General features: G+C 46.3%; 1 protein-coding gene across 1 annotated transcript in view; it reads right to left on the bottom strand.

The window, feature by feature from the left end:
* SSPOP (SCO-spondin) overlaps positions 1–20,756 on the bottom strand; it is a 106,353-nt gene that overhangs the window by 682 nt on the left and 84,915 nt on the right. Inside the window, exons 81-101 of the mRNA XM_056800664.1 lie at positions 19,620–19,772; positions 19,367–19,413; positions 18,721–19,065; positions 17,752–17,919; positions 15,943–16,073; positions 14,910–15,040; positions 14,482–14,528; positions 13,988–14,266; positions 13,508–13,666; positions 12,972–13,088; positions 11,614–11,752; positions 11,012–11,217; positions 10,725–10,886; positions 10,120–10,247; positions 9,712–9,854; positions 9,337–9,383; positions 7,497–7,717; positions 7,052–7,147; positions 6,809–6,869; positions 6,279–6,409; positions 37–187 (exon numbers count right to left, since the gene is read on the bottom strand). Coding sequence (XP_056656642.1) covers positions 37–187; positions 6,279–6,409; positions 6,809–6,869; positions 7,052–7,147; positions 7,497–7,717; positions 9,337–9,383; positions 9,712–9,854; positions 10,120–10,247; positions 10,725–10,886; positions 11,012–11,217; positions 11,614–11,752; positions 12,972–13,088; positions 13,508–13,666; positions 13,988–14,266; positions 14,482–14,528; positions 14,910–15,040; positions 15,943–16,073; positions 17,752–17,919; positions 18,721–19,065; positions 19,367–19,413; positions 19,620–19,772 — 3,062 coding nt within the window. The remainder of the gene's footprint in view (positions 1–36; positions 188–6,278; positions 6,410–6,808; positions 6,870–7,051; positions 7,148–7,496; positions 7,718–9,336; positions 9,384–9,711; positions 9,855–10,119; positions 10,248–10,724; positions 10,887–11,011; positions 11,218–11,613; positions 11,753–12,971; positions 13,089–13,507; positions 13,667–13,987; positions 14,267–14,481; positions 14,529–14,909; positions 15,041–15,942; positions 16,074–17,751; positions 17,920–18,720; positions 19,066–19,366; positions 19,414–19,619; positions 19,773–20,756) is intronic.

Here is a 20,756-nt window from a genome sequence, read left to right as displayed (position 1 = left end):
CTCTCTCTCTCTCTCTCTCTCTCTCTCTCCTCTCACCCTGGCAGGCACTGCATTGGCAGCTGTGTATGACAGGAAGTACAACAGGCTCTGTGTCTCCCCCAGGGCAATGCAAATTCAGGATTTGGACTGGATTCACAGGATCCAGGAGGTAGCTACAGCAGTCACACACACTCTGCAGGTATGGCTCCTGGACACAAAAGGAAGGATGCTAAGATAAATAGGAATCAAGTTGGGATGGGGATGGAGGAAGGGATTATGGAAGAGTGTCAACCTTGCTCAGACCTCACACTATCTCTCCTACTCCATCTGCCCACCACTATCCTCCTCACTATTAAAAAAGGAAAAACATAAAGCTGGAGTTGTAACCTCCAATTGACTCCCCCATGGGCATATTTAACCAGGTAGAGGACAAAAAACAACCAACTGAGGAAAGACACCCTTCCTTCATGAAATCTCCTGATGACTACAATCCACACTGATGGTTCAATTAATTGATCATCTTTTATGTACCTAGCTTTGAGCACAGGGAAACACAAGATTAGAAGAGGTCATAGTCCAGTTCTCCAGGGGCCTATAGTCCAGTTGGGAAGAAAATTGTGAAATTGCTAAACTAAAAGTACTTCCCCACCACACACTTCTGGGTTTTTTTTTTTAATGTAAATTTCACTATACACTTAAGGTCTGTGTGAAGTAAATTATTTAGGGGACTTGGATCTCGAGAACCTAGTGGCAAGGCATAGGAGTCACAGAGTCATGTTGGGTGTCTAACAGCCAGAGGCTTGGGCTCAGCCTGGGCATCCTGAGTGTCAATGTGCCAGAGCCAGCAGAGCCAGCAGAATATTGCCTTGGAAGGAGGAATTAGTGGAGTTTAAAAAGCAAGCTTGGGAAGGAGAGTAAGCTTTTTTGCTGCCACCTTTAAACAAAAGGTCTCTACAGCTGCTCCCTCTGCTCCTTATGTGGTGACAAGGCCTGAGCCAGCTAAATGGAAAATAAGATCTATCCCTAAAGTTAGAAAAGCTGCGAGAACTTTCTCTCCCTCCCTCCCTCCATTCCTCTCTCTCTCTCTCTCTCTCTCTCTCTCTCTCTCTCTCTGTCTGTCTCTCTCCTCTCTCTCCTCTCTCTCTCTCTCATCTTATATATCTCTTTGCTAATATATGCTTATAAATATGGTAATAAGCCTCCAGATTAATGTTTATTTATAACAGGTCATTTGGGGAAGACCAGTCCATAGAGAGCAATACTTGTCTCTATATCAGAGCACCTAAAGAACTACCTATATAACTCAGAGGCAAAAGGGATGACCACCAAAGGGGTAAACATTGACATTTAAGCAGTGCTTTAAGATTTACCAAAAATTTTACATACAGTATCTCAATTTAGCCTAGCCTATGAGTTAGGTATTACAAGTATTATTATTTCCATTTTAGACACGAGGAAACTGAGGCTGAGAGAGGTTACAATTTGCACATAAACACAGAGTTAATGTTATAGGCAGAATTCAACTCAAGTTCTCCCTATGCCATGTCTACTAAACCACAAGCCCTAAGTGGGACCAGGCAGCCAACTATCTCATCATAGACTCTCAAAGCTGAAAATCATCTGCTTCACTCCAAGCATCCTTTCTATAACATGTCTGGCAAGTGGTCATTCAGCCTTTGCAGGAAGACTCCAGTGAAAACACTCACTTCCTGCAAAGGCAGCCCATTCTACTTTTGGATGACTTGTATCATTAGAAAGTTTTTCATTGTATCAAGCCTAATTCTGTCTCTGCAGCTTCCATCATTGTTGCTAGTTCTACCATCTGGGTCCAAGAAGAACAGATATAATTCCTCTTCCAAATGAAAGTCCTTCGAATACTTGAAGACACCTTCAGGTTTCTCAAATGTCTTCTCTTCTTCAGGCTGCACATTTTTCCCAATATGAACCTGGCCATCATACTTTGGATATTCTCCAGGGTGTCAAGGTTCTCCCTATAATCTCGTGCCCAGAACATATATGAATGAGAGAGTATTCAAACGGAAAAAGTCAAGGTCAGTGGAGGAACAGGAAGTGGGCAGAGGGGCCAAATGGCAGCCACCGTGCAAACTATATTATTTAGTGAGACAGAGCCTGGAGCCAGTGTCACAAGGAGGGAGTTCAGCAGAAACTTAAAGGCAAAATCAGATGTGACAGCCTGTGAGTGAACATGTCAAAACAAACCAATCAGGGCAGAAAAAAATAGGATGTAATGGGAGAGAATGAAGGGCCTTTGCTCAGGTCAGAGAGATCTTAGACCATAAGATAGTGATGATAATGAAATGAAAACAACTCAACTTTTGAGCACTTTGACATTTGCAGAGCACTTTTCTCACAATAATCTTGTGAGGTAGGCATTGTAAGTATAAAGATGTATATGCATATGTGTGTGTGCCTATGTTATCTATAAAGATTAAATATGTTCATGTCTGCCACACAGTTGCTATGTTCGTTTTGTTCATGTGGAAGCAGGGTTAGAAAGAACAAATTTATTAAGACTCAGAAACATAGAGATTTTTAGGAAAGGAGGAAAGCACCTCATTACAAAAATAGTTTGAGGTCAAATAAAAATCATGAGGGGCAATTTTCCTATTTGGAAAGTCCTTTTCTCCCTCAGGAACCAAGTAGCCAGAGTTGGCTCAGAGAGAGTGGAGGGATTTCTGCAGAGTAAAGGGAAATGATGCCTGAAGCTAGAGGAGGAAGCTGGGGATTAAGTCAGAGACAGATTAGAACTGGTCAGAAAGAGAAATGTAGGTAGGATTGAGCCAGGCTGTCCACAGCTAAGAATCAGGAAGATATTTAAGGGAAGCAACTGAGAAAGTGGCACATGAATTGAGTCCAAAAGGAAGCAGTTACATAGCTCAGTAGATAAAGTGCTGGACCTGGAACCAGGAAGACTTGAATTCAAATCCAGTCATTTAATGGTTTTGTGATCCTGGGCAAGTCATTTAATCTCTGTCTTAATTCACTAGAGAAGGAAATGGTGAACTACTTTTAGTATCTTTGCCAAGAAAATCTCATGGGCAGTACTGGTATTTTATGGTTCGTGAGGTCATGAAGAATCAGACACAACTGAACAAGAACCAAAAGGAAGAGATTTCCCCAAACAAGGTGAAAGTCATACTTTGACCTCAAGAAAGAATAGAAAGAGAGAGATAAGCATAGACTGTTGCTCATCTAGAAGCCATTTAAGACCCAAAGACAGTTTAGTTAGATGCTACTGGAGTTTTCTGACTCTACCTTGTGTGATGGAAATAGCACCAAATCTGGGATCAGAGGTCCTGGGTCCAAATCCCAGCCCTACAATTTATTAGCTAAATGACCTTGGAAGAGTCACCTAGCATCTTTGAGTCTCAGTTTCCTCCTCTGTAAAATAAGGAGGTTAAATAAAGATCCCAGAGGAAAGATGATGAAAAGCAACCCCCCAATCTCTGCTCATAGTAGTGAGATGAGGGCTGATAAAGCAATATAGGTGTTACACAGCCAAATGTGGTCACTCCATCAGATGTCTTTGCTCAGTGGTTTCTCTTTGTCACCAGGGAGTGTTCAATCTGGACAGACAGATGAGACAATTGTGGTATAAAGACAAAGGCAAAACTAAAACACAAATTTAAATGTTTAAAAAATCAAAGGAGAAGTTTGGACTAGAATAGACAAGGATCCTTAACCTTTCTTGTGGTCTAGACCCCTCCAGCAGTCTGTCAAAGCTCAAGGATGCCTTCTCACAATAACATTTTTTAAAATACCCCTTACATTAGAATCAAAACTAAGTATTGGTTCCAAGGCATAAGAGCAGTAAGGGCTAGACAATTGGGGTTAAATGATTTGCCCAGGGTCACACAGCTATAGGAAGTATTTAAGACCTGATTTAAACCCAGGACCTCCCATCTCCACACCTGGCTTTCACTCTATTCAGCCACCTCACTGTCCTTAATATTTTTAAAAAGATAAAATAAAATACACAGGATCCCAAATTAAAACCAATTATATTGAATTCTAACTATCACAATATTACAGAAAACAAGTTCTCAGACCCTAGTTTAAGAACTCTTCTTAAAAAAATCATCTAAGGAGTAATTAGTGCTAGCAGGTGAGACCTAGAGTGAACTAGCTAGAGACCACAAGTGAACAAAGAGCCATGATAACCAGCCCCAGACCTGAAGGATAAGGGAACTTCAAGAGTAGATGGATATGGGGCAGCAAAGTGGCTCAGAGAATAGAGAACCAGGTCTGGAGTTGGGAGGACCTGAATTCAAATCAGGGCTCAGACACTTGCTAACTGTGTGGTCCTGGGCTAGTCACTTAACCCCCATTTGCCTAGTGAAGAATGAATGTTTCTGATTGAAGGAATAATATGTTACCACAGTAGGGAACTGGTTTGGATACTTATTTGGCTGTTGATAAGTATCACAATTCCCTTTTTAGTGAAAGGAAGGAAGTTCACTTCCCCCCACTGGACCAGTATGCATAAAAGCCTTGGGAACTATGTTATAAGAAAATAGTATTTATATTTATTAGAAATCAAGGGAGACTGTGAGGATTAAATAAAAAGAATACCTGACTCTAATTTCTTATACTTCACCCAACCAATCTAAGTCCCTCTCATGAAGGATGCTTCTGTTCTTCTGACTACACTACCAGCTCCCTGTTCTAGCTAGGTTTTCCCTAAAAGCTCACTTATCTACCTGGTTATAATCCTCAGTCTTTAGTTTAGTTGTTTCTCTAAGAAATTGTCTCCAAAAATCTACTAAGAGTGGTCTCAAGATGGCTGAGTCTACCCAAAGCTGGGTCTGACCCTGAGGCAAAAACCCCAGAGACCAACATCCAGGATCTTCAGATAAAACTTCAAACAAGTTGGTAAAAACAGCAGGTATGACTAGATCTTCCTTAAGATGTTCTCCAGTTGAAAAGGAACCTCCAAACTTCCACAAACAGGTGAAGGTAAGGTAGCCCAGGAAAGCTGCACCTTCCTCTTCCAATTCAGGAACAGGAAGTGGCAGTTTCTCCCTCAAACTCCTTCCTTCTCAGTTCTCTGCATTCCAGAATTCCCTCCAGGGTTCCTGGCGTGGGCTCAGCACTTTGGAGATGATTTCCAATCCTCTTAAACTTGCTCTTATCAAAATTCAACTCTTTATAATCTCATTCCTACAGTAGCCATTACCACTTTTCATTTCCCTTCCCATTACTTCAAAAGATCATGGAAGTGAGAGCTGGAGGGGCTTTAGAGACCATCAGATTCAAGCCCCTCATTTTACAAATGAAGGATGAATTGAGTGTGATTTTGTACATCTATAGACATTTTTCTGTGAAGAGGAAAGAACTATTTCTGTGAGAAAAGAAAGAAAGAGGAGGAATGTTGATTAAGTTGTCATTCTGGAAGAATGGAGAATACTAATGTGGTATACCATAAGTTCTTGTCTAGGAATTGGTTGGCAGAGTCAAGTTTGGTGCTTGGCAAGATGTGAAAATCAGTCAGATTTAGGCAAAGCAGGAGAGACAAATCCAAAGGGCTTGCTTCCAAATAGAGATGTCTGTACCTTGAGACATGGGGCCTAGACTGTGCCTGTAAGGAAGGAATATTTTATCCATCTAAGCTCGTCCCAGATATATATTCATGGGCCACATAAGAAGGAACCTTTGGCTGAGATTACCTGAATTCTGTACTAGGTATCTCTGTAACTCTCCAGAGATTATAGCTTTTTACTTCTTTCCATGAATTGCTAATAAGTGTTTTGAAAACCCATTTCAGGGTTGATGTGTTTGGAAGGGAAAAGTGTCTATTGATTTGGCAATATGACAATGGCAAAGGGTACATGTAAAAGGGCTAGACCTTAACATAGCTCTTTTGATCCCCTGATTGCCAGCAATCATTCATTTTAGTTAATGAAAGACCATGATAGAAGAAACAGTGAGATGAACAGGATTTAGTCCAATGTGCCTGTCCCAACATAGGCCAAATGACTTTTTAAAATAATGCTGATTATCCCTATCTTATAACATATCTTCCTTTTTTCCCCTCCAATTTGATAGAAACTTCTCAGAAAAAAGAGAACCTTCTCTTCTTGGATTACTCAAAGCATCTAGCCCAGGGTAGGATGGGTGTAAGTAATCAGTAAAACTAGCTGACTTCATACCATCAATTCTTCCCCCACAGGACCGTGGGGAGTCCATTTCTTGAGTCTTCCCTAAATAATGTTCCTATCCTCTTTCTCCCAGTATCCCACCTTCCCTCCCTCTCTCTTTCTAGAGGATCCTCTGCTCACCTCAGGAATGACGTTAGTGCTGGAAGGACAGTACCCACTACAGTAGCTCACTTCCACCTGGTATAGGTGGCAGGAGCCCTTGGTGATGTTTCGAAGCTCCTTGAGAAGTTTGCAGGACATTGGTGGCTCCTCTGTTAGGAGAAGGGAGGGAGGCAGACAATAGGTATAGAATGAGAGCAGATGGAAGGATGGGGAGAAAGACATAGGATAAGGGCTGGAGTGAGAGGTGAAAAAATCAGAAACCTGACAGGGTCCATCCTCTGTCCCCTACCCTGAAGAACATTGGAGTGCCAGAAGGGTTCAAGGCTAGGATGCCTACACAAGGCCTACTACAGACAGTGCCAACAGAGGAAGGGCTTCTCAGAGACTCAGGTAGGAATCTGTGGCCCTAGTTTCTTTTCTAGTGAGGAGAGGAAAAACTAAACCAGTCCAAAAAGGACTAAAAGGGCTTAGGGAGCTGAAGGAAGGGAAGAAAGGTCCAACATAAAGAGGGGCAGAGCAGGGGGCTCCCCTGAGCATTCACTCTGTACCTAGTGACTCCAGCTGACATACAGGGCAGCAACTCTCTGGCATCCGTACTTTTGTTTCACCCTGTCAGAACAGCCCAGAGACTAGAGTTGGAAAAAGAATCCCATCTCCCAACAACCCCACATCCTGGACTCCTCCCCTCTAAAGAGTGTTCCCTTCCACAGATAAGGGTATCAGATCCTCTTGAGATGCCTCAAGAGGGGAAAAGACAGGAGGCCATCCCTGGTACATGGAGGTGGCAGTACCTGAGCACAGATGATGGGAAGACAATTCTGGGTGCAAAAGCTCCTCCCATCAATGCATCTGCACCATTCACAGTCTTCCTGCCACTCAGTCCCTGGCTGAAAGGAAGCAGATAATTATGGAATGAGAATCTTTTCATCTTTTTTCTTCAAAATACCCTGTGCACTTGGTCCAACCTGTGACCTCCCCAGTATAGGCCAGAGTGAGAGGGACCAGAACAGCAGGAAGAACAGGTCCTGGCATAGAGTTAAGGAGATCATATTTTATAATGGAAAGGAGATGGTACAACTCAGAGCTGCTTTATGACCTTGTTTCTGGGTTGAAGAGTCTATACCAGTGTCCAGGGATGTGGGAGAAAAGGCAAAAAACTGGAGTCAGGGCAGTAGATGGAAGAGAAGCCTGGGAGAAACGGCACTTTCCCATGGTTGGCAGAAGAAGACATCTCACCAAGTAGAAACGTCCATGGTGCCAGCACTCGCAGTGGGCAGCAGTAACACAGGTGCCTGCCTGGCTGCGGTAATGGCCCTTCTGGCATACACAGCCTTCAGTCTGCCCCTTGCTACAGTTGCTCTGAAGTGGATCCTCAGTATACACCTCCTGGCATGTCTTCTCACATGGAATTGGTTCCCCTGGTACCATCTGGTGCCATCTCTCTCCAGGTGGGCACTCTGCTAGAGAACATCACAACTCCCAACATTTCCATTAGCTCTGGACTAGGAATGAATCCCATAGTCCAGGGACATGGAACCCTGAGGCAGGTGTCCCCAGAGGCTTCTATTTTCTCCCATTTTCCCTCAGGTTTCCTGAAGACACCTTGCCCCTATACTCCCTCCCTACACGTCTCTTCCCATCTAAACAGATGGGTTTCCTTACTTTCCCTCATCACACCATACTTACCTCCACCTCCACACATTCTGTTCCCTTTGCCTTACATGCAATTTCCTCCTCTTCTCCACCTGGCCAAGTTCTGCCCATCCAACAAGACTTAGTTGAAGCCTTTCTTCTAGCCCCAGGCTTCTTCCCCTTTTCTCACCTCCTCCACTATCACTATCTATAACACTTATCATAGGTTATCTTCTACTCTTTTGAAATTGTTTCATAATTGTTTCATGGATTTCTGTCTTGTCTCTACAGCTAGATTATGAGCCCCTGAAGAGCAGAAGCATGACTTATAAAAAAGGATTTAGAGGAGTAGGTAGATAGCACAGTGGGTAGAGCATTGGGCTTGGAGTTGGGAGGACCTGGGTTCAAATGTGGCCTCAGACAGTTCCTAGCTGTGTGACCCAGATAAGTCACTTAACCCTGATTGTCTAGTCCTTGCACTCTTTTGTTAGTATCTTAGATTCTTATAATCAATACAAAGACAGAAAGTATTGGCAAGGAAGGAAGGAAGGAAGGAAGGAAGGAAGGAAGGAAGGAAGGAAGGAAGGAAGGAAGGAAGGAAGGAAGGAAGGAAGGAAGGAAGGGGAAGGAATGAAGGAAGGAAGGGGAAGGAAGGAAGGAATGCCCATCATCCTGGGTCCAACACAAGTCTTTGTCCCTCCAGTAAGTTTTCTCATCTGCTTCAGCCCACAATGATCTTTCTCTTCTCTGAAAATCTAGCACAAGCAACTTTGCTCTGGTCCTTTGGCACTCATCACACACTACTCTGTAATCACCCTCTGCCTGTTTCCCATATTGATGTTTTTGCTTCCCAGTTAATCTCTTAGTTGACCAGGAGCCTCCCTCCTTTGTCGTGGTATTCACCACATTATTTATCTAGGCCTGGGCCTATAAGTGGATGCTGATTTTATAAGGGATAAAAAAGAGAACATAGCAGTGCCCTTAACCTCCAGCTTCCAATCTAGTTGAGAAAACCAGACATCCACAGTTAGACAACTGACCACGGCAGGCAGTAAAGAAGTAGCCAGTGCATACTAGATGACATAAGTGTTACAGGAATTGAGGAAGAATTGAAGAGGTCAGTGGTCCCGGGGTGGGTCAGGGAAAATATTAGACCTTGAAGGATGGGTAGAGCATAGGTAAATAACCTAAACAGATCGGGAGAGGAGGTTCAGGGCTCACCTTCACCAAACACCCTCCCGGCCCTCAGTAACTCCCAATGCAGCCCCACTCTTATCCCCACCTCCAGGGATACATGGGGTGGCCAGAGCCCTGGGCATTGGGAAGATGGGGACCTTGGACAAGAATCCTGCCCTTAATAGAGCCCTTGGGACTCAGGGTAAGCCCTGTCTTTGGTTTGGGAGTATGACAGTGGCAGGATCGCTGGGCAGGGGGTATCACTCACCCTGACAGTCACTGCTGGAACAGTTAAAGGATCCTTCAAGGCAGATGCTGGCAGAACAGAACCACAGAGCTCGAACCTGCTGAGCATTCCACTCCACTCCTCCCTCATCCCCCTTCTCCTATCCCATCTCTATCTTCCTTGCCACACCTGTTCTCCTTCCCACCCCCAATTCTACTCAAATGCTCCCAGCTCTTAGACTCCTAGGGACCCTCATCAGTAGGTCTACTTCCTTCTGAACATCCCACTTCATTCCCTTCCCTTCTCCCTCATCCCCTCCCCTCCTGTTCCGTCAGTAGCCTTATTCCCATCCCTCTTCTTCCCCCACCCCTGTTTCTCCCCAATTCTCCTAACTAGTAAGTTTCTGGGTGCCCTCACCAGCGGGTACAGTTCTGGACAAGTAGAGTCCCAGAAGGCAGCTCTTGTGCCTGCTCCTCTGGGGTCAAGAAGAGGGCCCAGGGCAGCGAAAGCTGGGTGCAGGGGCACTCAGCTGGGGGGACACATCTGTCTCTCTGCAGCAACTAAGGTAGAAACACAGCCATGGCTTGGTCCCATGCTCAGGCTGGCTGCCTTCCCACATGATGCTCCCAATCTCAGCCCTTGAGCCACCCTCTGCCCCCTCCCCTTTCCCAGGATTGCCTATCTTCTTCTTACAAGGCCATCTAAGATCTCTGCCCTGAAGAGGCATGCACATATGTTATTCTGGCATGCATGGAATCTCTAAAAAGAAAACCTCCACACATCCCCCTCCAATCTCCACCCCTGCGGCATTCTCACGAGACTCACTTGCCCATCAGGACAACCGCAGCCAGGTTGGCAAGGTAACTGCACACAGAGGGTGCCAGGCTGTAGGTCTGAGCATCTCCTTGGGCATGATGTGGCACAAGGGGTGGCTCTTTGACCAGGAGGGCACTCTGGGGAGGGAAGCAAGGGATGGATCCTGGGATGAATCACAAGATATTTAAAGAACTAGGTTTGGGTCCTCTTCCTGCCTAGAGGGAAAGGAGCACAGAGCTGGGAGTCATGAGGCTTGGGTTTACACTGGCTCTACATGTGGGGATCAGCTGCAAGAACACGGAGCAAGTCATTAAACTTCTCTGTGCCTCAGTTTCTCCAATTCAACAATAAAGATCTCCTACTTTCCCTGCTGATATCTAAGAATTACTGAGACAAAATGAGGTCATAGCTATAAAGGTTATCAGAAAAGTAAACAAAAATCCTCTATAATATAGAAATATAGAATGATATTCCTTGCCTCTTACTCTAAGCACATCTCCTCCCTGTCCTATTAGACTTGGGATGTAGAAGTGATGAATTTTGGCCTCTTATCCCAGCCCCAAACCCCAACTCAGAATCACCTCTGCCCACTTCTGCTTCCCTGAACCCCTTACCTCGGCTGCAGGGCTGAGAGTTGCATGTCCTGCGGAGCCGCGAGGGTGAGAGCAGGGGACATAGTGTCCCCAGAGGTGGGTCCCTCTTCCTTTCTGACATACCTCCACCACAGCTGGCGCTGCAAGCACTCCACTCTGACCACTCACCCAGCAGGCATAAAGCTGAAATACAAGGAACCCTCCATCAATTCCAGCCAAGGATGGCTCCCGGGCATCTTAGGGATGGATGAGAACATGTTCCTTAGTCATGTTACCCAGGTACTGAGAGACCCTCCATGGGCACTCACTTGAGCAGGACTCAGAATTGCATTCTTCTATCTGCTTCATGTCCTGGACTTGGCATGAGAACCCCTGGAGACTATCTTGGAGACAGCTCTGGTGCCTCTCTCTGGTACCTCTGCCACAAGAGGCTGAGCAGTCGCTCCAGGCTGACCAGGGCCCAAAGGCCAGGCACCCATAAGGTGTGCATGCCAAAGACCCATTGACACAGGTACTATGGAAAGATACAGATCCACCAGGAAGGAAGGCCACTGCATTTCCCCTTTTCTGACTCTTCTCCACATCCCATCTCTCTCACCCACCCATCCCCAGAGGCTCCAGGCCCAGTGCTGACAAATTCTTAGCAACTCACTTTCTAAAAGAAACAAACAAAAAAAGCACACAGCATTCTTTTAATTTGCATCGTTCACCTTTTCTCCATAATTTTCCTGCGTAGGTAATCAACAAAATAACAAATCAGACCTTGATTTGTAGCGTTTGCTGATTTCCAAGGTATAAACGGTCATGCTGAAATTTTAGCCATTAGCTTCCTAGAGTCATTTCTAACCAGCTTTAGCTCACCCCTGGTTCTAGGTCAACCTCCCTCCTAGCACCACGACCATCCCTGTACCAGTTATGGCAGTCCAACTGTAGCTCCCCATCTGGGCCCAGCTCCCAAGTGGCATTGGGGCTGGGGAGGCCACAACGGCAAGAAGCTATAGGTACACAATGGCCATCCTGAAGCAGTTGGCCGGGGGGACAACGACAGCCTGAGTGGGAAACAAGATATGAGAGGTGAGGGAAGGGGCTGGGATTGTGGATCACACACACACACCTCACTTTTAGGATAACCAAAGAAAGTATAAAATATTTGCCAGGATTCATACAAAATATAAGTGAATATGGGGGCAGCTGGGTAGCTCAGTGGATTGAGAGCCAGGCCTAGAGATGGGAGATCCTAGGTTCAAACCTGGCCTCAGCCACTTCCTAGTTGAGTGACCCTGGGCAAGTCACTTGACCCCCATTGCCTAGCCCTTACCACTTCTGCCTTGGAGCCAATACACAGTATTGACTCCAAGATGGAAGGTAAGAGTTTTTTTAAAATACACACACACACACACACACACACACACACACACACACACACACACACACACACACATATGTGTGTGTGTGTGAATATAATTGCAAAACACTCCACAAATAGAGAAAGATATAGATACTGGGAGGGATATTGGTTGCTCATGAGTGGGCCAAGTCAATATGGAGACAACAATACTACCTGAGTTAATTTACTTATTCAGTGCTATACCAACCAAACTACCAAAAGATTAATCTATAGAACTAGAAAAAATAACAAAATTCATCTGGAGAAGCAAAAGATCAAGAAAAAAAGGAGAAAAGAAAGGATGCTAGCATGACCAAATCTCAAACTATATTTCAAAAGAATAATCATCAAAATAATTTGGTGCTTGGGTAATTAACATCAACATAGATCAGTGGAACAGATTAGGTATCCAGTATGCAAAAGCAAATGAGCAGCACAGCCTACTGTTTGAAAAATCCCAAAAGTTTGCTATTGGGGCAAGAACTCAGTGTTCAATAAGAACTATCAAAAGCTGGAAAGCAGTCTGGCAGAAACTGGGGATGGACAACCCCCTGTAGCTAATACACAGTGGTTCTCCATTGCCTACAATAATGTTTCTGAAACTATTTTGGAAATTGGAATTCTGGAACTAGAAATTCATTGGTGGAATCAAAAAATGCTTTTCTAAGGAAAAAACTCCCACTGCTTCCTTGAGCCACTACCTTGATAAAAGAGGGTTGGGATAATTTTGAAGCAAAATAGAGGAAATGAAATTTATTTTCAAATAGGAAGTCTTATTGCATGGCTGAGGACCTCAAACCATGATGTTAGCCAGATAGCATTAGCCTCTAGCCTGATCTTTCATCCAAAAATAAAAAGCTGACTGGAGGGCAGGGTTATACCTGGGCTGCAGGGACCTTGCAGACACTGCACTCTGTTCCAAAGGTCAACACAGCTTCGGGGACACTGGTTGGCACAATCAGCTGTTGGCACTGTACCTCGGGCCTCACAGCTCTCCCCTGGGACACAAAAGATGTGCATTGGGAAGCAGGCAGAGCAAATAGAACCTTTATTTTATCCCTCCCCCAATCTCTCCATTTTATCACTCTTTCCTTCTGTGGTCCCTCACTTTGCACTCCCTTCATTCTTTCATTCTGACTTGCCCACTGGTCCTTTTTTTTTTTTTAGAGATGGGAAGGGGAAAGAAACAAACATTTATTGAACACCTACTATGCGCCAGTTACTGTGCTAACTGCTAATTGCTTTACACATATTATCTCTTTTGACCTCACGCCAACCCTGTGAGGTAGGTGCTCTTATTATCTTCATTTTACAGATGAGGAAATAGGCCAACAAAGGTCAAGCATTGGGCAGCCCTCTTCTCCCTGTTACAAGCTTCTGTCTTAAATCTCTGGGGTTCATGGAACAGGAGGGTTACCTGGGCAGGGAGCAGTGTTGCAGCTTTCTGTCTGAGCCCAGGGTCCTTGGCATCTTTCTCCGGCAAGACCCCTGGCCTTCCGCCAACGTAGCCGAAACCCCCCACTACAGGATATTTGACATGGGCTCCAAGAGCCCCAGGTTTCCCACTGGCAAGAGTCTAGGTGAGCAAAGAGAGAGAGATTACTGGGGAATACGTGGTCAGGGGAAGAGATGAGGGTTTATTTCTCATCCCTAGCTCCCTATTCCCTAAAAGAAGGCTTTCCCTATGCCAAGGCTTTCCTTGGTTTCCCTCTGGAGACGATAGCTGCTTCTAGGGAGGAGCGGGCATGGCTTGCCCATGTTCAGTTGGCAACTGAAGATGCTCCTCACCCAACAGGCAGGAGGGAAAAGGAAGGAGAGGAGAGGGAGCTCAAGCCTCCCTCCTGGCTCCCTCCTGTGGTTTTTCACTTTCTAGGTCCCCTGTCCCTCCTCCTGTCACCTCTGCAGACTTCAGGGTCAGGGCAGAGGCGTTGCTGGCTCAGAGGGGCAGTGCAGAACTGTGAATCCCCAGCCCAAGGCTTTCCCGTCTCAGGATCCAGGCAAATCCGGTAGCGATGCTGCTCGGAGGCCAGCAGAGGGGAATCAGCAGGCACAGGAGAGGGTCCCTCCGGAGGTCTGTGCTCCCTCAGGGCACTCTGCCAGGTGGGAGCCAGAACAGGAAGCGGCACACAAGGCCCACAGGGAGACCACTCTGACCACCCACTCAGGGGTAGAAGACCTGGGGGAAGAGCAGAGGGACGGAGAATGCAGGCCTGTCTCCCACAAGCCGTGCTTCCCCCAGAGGGATGCCTTCACTCTAATGGAAATCACAGGACCCACGTATGAAGGAGACGGGAGAGTAAGGGAACAGGAGGCACGAGGAGATGTGGCGTGTGAGCCACGGAAGACTAGCCCGGCAGATCTGGGGCAATGAGGAGAAGGAGATGGAATTACCTTGGCAGTTACGACTGGAACACTGCAATTGCCCATCCTGGCAGACACTGTAGAGAGGGCATTTTCTGGTGGGTGGGAGAACTGAGCCTGGATGATCCTAGGTGTCAGGGGAGGGGATGCCCCTGGGGAGTGTGGTGGGGAAAATGGAAAGAGAGCCAGAGTCCTGGGAACTCGTGCGGCTGGGATGAAGGAAGAAGGATACACCCAGGGGTCCAAACTCCAGGACACCCCGCCCTATGCCCAGGTTTCCTGGGCCTTTTTTCCATCTGTTCTGCCAAGGTTAGATAAATGGCCCTCCTTGGCCCTACTTCCCCTCACCCCTTTCTTGTCCATAGATCTTGAGCCTAGATGAGGAGCCCGGCTCTCCCATCTCAGCCCCAGATTCTCCTTGGATCCCTGTCTCTGTTCCATCTCCCTACATCACTTACCACTCCTTGCAGCCCAGGCGCAGGTGTTCTCCAGGAGCCAAAGCCTGGGGCTCCCCAACGCCACTGCTGGGGCCCAAGAGACAGTGACACTGCTCGGGAGGGACACAGCCCCCTGCCTGCTCAAGCAGTCCCTGGAAGAGAGAGAAAAAAGGGTTGGGAACTGGACTCAGAATCCCATTCTGTCCCACACTGCTTGTCTTCCAAATAAGATCTAGCAGTGTTTCAAAGGGGCTTTCTAGAGATAATGGCAATATTGATGTCTAACCCAGCCGTTACTTGGAGGAATTTCATGTGGAAACTCAACGGTAGGAATTTCAGGCCATGAAGAAAGTCAAGAAAATGCTGTGACAGACTGGGTGTCATGGGGAGGGGAAGAAGTTCTCGTGTCATCCCTTATATCCCACTGGATAGGTGGCTATCTACTCCACTGCTGTGGAGCAATAATAATGACAAGAACAGCTAGCCTTGATATAGTCCTTCAAGGCTTGCATAGATAGCATTTTGTATATATTTTCTCATTTGAGCATCACATCAACCTTGGGAGGTAGATGCCATTTTTAATACCCATTTTACAGATGAGGAAACTAAGGTTGAGAGGGATTAGGTCACTTGCCCAAGGTCCCACAGCTAATAAGTGAGGCAAGATTTGAATTCTGGTCTTCCTCATTCCAAGCCCAGTACTTTATCTACTGTTCCACCTATCTGCCTGTATAACAAAAGTAAGAACTTATATTTATATAAAGCATGAGGATTTATAAAGTGCCTTCATCACAGTAGCCTTAAGATGTGCCCTCTCTTGAGGCAGCTAAGTTGCACAGTGAATAGAGCACCAGTGGAGATGGGAGGTCTTGGGTTCAGACATTCCTTAGTTGTGTGACCCTGGGCAAGTCACTTAACCCCAATTACCTACCCCCTGACAGCTTTTCTGCCTTGGAACGGATACTAGGATAGAAGTTAAGGATTTTTTTTAAAAAGACATGTCCTCCCTCCCTCCCCAGAGATATGTTCTCCCTGCTGCCTTTTTTCCCCTCACCTTGGGACAGTAGCAGCCAGGCTGGCAGGGAGCCAAGTCTTGGCAAAGACCAGGATGCTGATGGGTGGCACAGAGCCCAGCACAAGGGGAGCCACATGTCTGGAACTCAAAAGGTGGCTCACAGCTCTCCTCTGCAGGGAAAAGTTAGAGAAGCAGCCACCTGGAGAGCAGCACCTCCTCACCCTTGCCCCAAAGCATCATCCAAGAGCATTTCTGTATTGGCCATGTGTAGCCCAAAGGAGGGATTCCAATGAATGAGGACCATGGAAGAACCCTTGCAGGTGGGAAAGTAATAGGTTGGGGAAGCCTTGCTTTAGGTCCCTGGGAGGAGGCTGCTACCCAACGTGGCTGAGACAGTTGCTGATCTTGAGGCACTGATGGTTCCATAGGAAGAATGTGATTAACCCACATAATGGAAGAGTTCTGCCCCAACTCCCACATAAACCCACTATACCAGGGAAGGATTTGAGGGAGTGAATGATGCGTTAAGATTATGCACTGATAAACCAAGGAGGCTGCAGAGGAAGAGGAGGAGGTGGGAGGGTAAGAATGTTTCCATTTGACTTGAAGTCTAGAAATGGGAGAAAACTTGCTAGAGATCAGAGACCCAAAGTTCTGGAACTTTGCCTGGCTATAACAGAGGATGGTGATAGGAGAACAACAACAGGTAGGCATGAGCTCATCATCATCATCACTATAATAATATTTGTAACAATATTCACAATTATTGTTAATATATTATAGAACAATAATTATAAGTAGTGTTAGCTATAATTATACTTGTTAATATTAATAATCATTATTAATATATTATTCTAGAACAATGATTATATACAATATTCACCATAATGTTTATTGATATTCATAATAATTAATATATTATAGAATTGTAATTACAATTAATATTCACTATAATAATGTTTGTATTCATATTCAAAATAATTGTTAATATATTATAAGACAATAATTATAAGTGAGATTCACTATAATAATGTTTGTATTAATATTCACAATTATTGTTAATATGATACTATAAGACTATAATTATAAGTAATATTCACTATAATAATGTGTGTATTAATATTCACAATTATTGTTAATATAATGTTATAGGACAATAATTATAAGCAATATAATATAAGCAACATAATAAGGTTTGTATTGATATTCATATTCATTGTACATATTAACACATGTTATATAATATAATAATTAAATTGTAAATAGTTGTAATGCTTGTTTTTTATTAATATTTATTATTAATGTAACTATTATGTCACATTATGGTTGTATATAATATAAATATAAATATGATTATGATTAATAGTTATCTTAATGATACTATTCCATAATAATCACTCCTGTTTATAAAGACTTTAAGATTTACAACCTGCTCTCCTCATGGTCCTATGCATTAGATAATGCAGATATTTTCATTCCCATTCCTCAACTAAGGAAACTGAGTTTAAGAGTGGTTAGAGGACTTGTTTCAGGATCAGTTAGTAAGTATCAGAGCCAGGATTTGAATCCAGGTCTTCTGATTCCAAGGATCCTTTCCATCACCCCACAGTGGCCTTTCCATATCACACCTACCATGAGGAGATGGAGCAATAGATCAAGAGGGCTGTCCGGTGGGGAAAGGCTAGCTGCAGAGGGCTCTGGCCAGAAATGGGATTTTTCTCCTTTGGAACCTGGAGCCTGCCTAGTGGCAGCAGCAAGCAGGACAAAAGGGAAACTAATCTCCATTAATCAGGTTCCTGGATCCTTCCTCCCTTGATTCTCAATGCACCCCAGGAGCCTATTTCTCACCAGAACAATTTCTGGGGTGGCAGGGCCGGAAGTGGCCATCCAGGCGGGTGCAGGGGGTCCCCTGGCCAGCACCCCTGGAGCCTGGAGCCTGGTGTCGGTATCGCTGCTGGACTAGCACCTGGCAGGAACAGACCGTCCAGCTGCTCCAGCTGGTCCACATACACTCCTCTAGGAGAGACAATGAAAACAGGGGTCTGACAGGCACTTCTTCCAGTGGCCCCCCCAGAAAGAACCTCCCCGTCTTTGCTCCCCAAGTCCAACCACAGCAAGAGAGGGGGCACTTGTAAGAAAGGATGGGATATTCAGAGGGAGCTTTGGCCACTGCTGGCAGGGCTCCCTTCCCATGCTTTACAGCTACACAAATTTACACAAATACTGCTATATCCCACCAGGGAGCAAAAAAAAAAGTCTCTAGAGGGCAAAGAGGGAAAAAAATAAAGTAAAAATAAAATAACAATAATTAGAAAGTCTGGAGTTTTCACTATTTTTTTAATTAACTACTTCAGTGGAAATCACTTTTCCTGAAAACCTTTTATCTACCCTCTTTTCCTCCCTCTCCTTCCTCCATCTTCATCACTAGGAAGAAAAGAGATTAATTCGTCTTGGGATCATTGATCCGGAGCTGGAAAGGACCTTTGAAATAATTTCATCCAATCCCTCATTTTACAGACAAGGAAACTTTGTCTAAATCCACACAAACAGTATGGAATTTGAGCTCCAGTCCTCTGACCCGAAATCCTAAATGCTCTTTCTTTTTTTTTTTCTTAACTCTTATCTTCTGCCTTAGTAGTGATCCTACGACAGAAGGGAGGCAAGGGCCAGGCAGTTGGGGTAACGTGACTTTCCCAGGGTCCCACAGCTAGGAAGTGTCTGAGGCTAGATGGGAACCCAGGTCCTCCCAACTCCTGGTCTGGCACTTTATCCACCGGGTTATCTTTCTTCTCTACCACGTCGCTTCTCTAGCCTTACCCTGGCAGGGTCCCGAATAACAGGCACGGGTGTCCAGGTGGGGTGTGGTGCCATTGCAGGAGGGGGCACGTCCATTGGGAAGGCAGGGACAGTAGCTGGACCGGGAGGTAAGGCCAGGGCCACAGCTTCGGGAGCAAGGTCCCCACGGCTGCCAGGAGCAGGGCGCAGGCAGCTCTGGGCAATGCTGCTGCCCACAAGGCTGAGCTTGGGTATCTGGGCCTGGGCAAGGCAGCCCCCCATGCTGGGGGGGTGGGTCGAGGCAGGCTCTCGTTCGAACCTGGTCTGCGCCCCCACAGGAAACTGGACAATCTGACCAAGGGGACCACGGTGTCCAAGCCCCAGGCACTGTAAACACAGGGGCCAGAGGGGAGAGGAGCCAGGACTGTGATGGGGGAAGTGGTCAGAGAGGTCACTGCTTTCAGGGTGTAGGAGTTGAATGGGGGCTCCAAGGGGTTTCTGGAGATCTCAGCCTCTTTGGGCCCTAAAGGCCAGAGGGACAAATGAATAGCAATGAGGGCAGAGTGGGAGCCAACTATGGTAGGAGGGAAAGAATGGACCTGGGCAGGGCTGGTAGGGGGAGTAGCTATAGAAGGGGGGGCAGAAAGGGGCAAAAGTGGGAGCGGGGCAGGAATTGGGGCTTTTGGACCTGCACATTCGATGTCCTGGCAAATGATGCCCTCTGGGGTGCAGGAGCTGGAGGTAGGAAATAGAGACTTTAGTCCCTGGAAAGCATAGCTAGAAATGGCTTGTGAGGTCCCAACTCCTCTCCCCAAGCATTTCTCCTAGCTCACTGCTTCCCATACCCTGTAATGCTGTCATTGCCAGGCCCTTGCCCAATGGGCCAGCCTCACATCCACCCCCAGCCGGGTCAGCGGTGCCCACTGTGGCCTTAGACTCACCACTGCTGGCACTCTCCTTGTAGCCAACTGTCCCCGAGAGCCTGGAGGTGGCTGCCATGTGGACACAGAGGTGGGCACAGAGGCTGTGGGCAGGGCTTACTCTGCGACTGCTCCTCCCGGCACTCAGGGGCCCATGAACCAGATGTGGATGACCTGGATGGGGTGGAGAGGAAGAGAAGAGAGAGCCATGGAACCCCAGGGACCCTCTCCTAGCACACCTGAGAGAGTGGTATCTTGACAAGCGACAAGGAGCTAAGGCACAGGGATGCCAGTGAGAGGCCAGGAAGGTTAGGCTATGATGGGAAGGCACAGAATGGAAAGAGAAGATGCTGGGAGAGGGAAAGGTGAGAGAAAGGAGAAGGAAGAAAGAAAAGAAAAAGAAGAACCAGAAGAATGCCAACTAACCTTTAAAATAAACCCAAAGGACTTCCGGTTAAGATGGCGGCTTAGAGAAAGCTAAAGCTCAGATCTCCGGAAAACCCTTCCCGACCGATCTCAAACTATAAGCTCCTAAGGCGCCGAAATTCAAAACGATCAACAGCACAGACCCTGGGAACCCTCCTCCTGGACCTGGACCCGGTTCAAAAGGTACGGCTCCCCTCAAAAGCCAGAACCCGAGATCACTTGGACCTCAGGGGTAGGAGCACAGAGTCCAAGGCTCCCGGAAGCCGCAGCCCAGCCGGGCTCAGAGAGCAGAACTCTCAGGGCCTTCTACCCGAGTCCCAGTGAAAGTTACTGCCTGGGGCTTCCGCTGCAGAGAGCTGGTCTAAACAACAGCAACCCTCAGGGTGGGCAAGACAGCCTCACGGGCTGGATCCTGCTATCCAAGTCTCAGTGAAAGTCCTTGCCCTAGAGCTTGGGAAAGCTGCAGCCCATCCCCCCGCAGGCCGACGAAACAGCCTCACGGCCAGCGATTCTGAAGGCAACTTCCGGAAAGCAACGTGGTTCGACCCTTCCATTCCAGTTCCAGTGAGGCATATTCAGTTTAACCCAGGGAAAGCTCATAGAACCATCTGCCCAGGACTAAAGCCTCTGATCACCAGACAGAGATAAGAAAAGCTAATCCTCCACATTCAGAGATGACAAACTCCACAGAAGCACAGAAGCCCCAAAATACCAAGAAAAATAAGAAGAAAG

The sequence above is a fragment of the Monodelphis domestica genome, chromosome 5 (genome assembly GCF_027887165.1).
Source record: "Monodelphis domestica isolate mMonDom1 chromosome 5, mMonDom1.pri, whole genome shotgun sequence".
NCBI lineage: Eukaryota > Metazoa > Chordata > Mammalia > Didelphimorphia > Didelphidae > Monodelphis > Monodelphis domestica.
The sequence above is the reverse complement of the archived record's forward strand: the minus strand, read 5'-3'. Positions and strand labels throughout refer to the sequence as shown.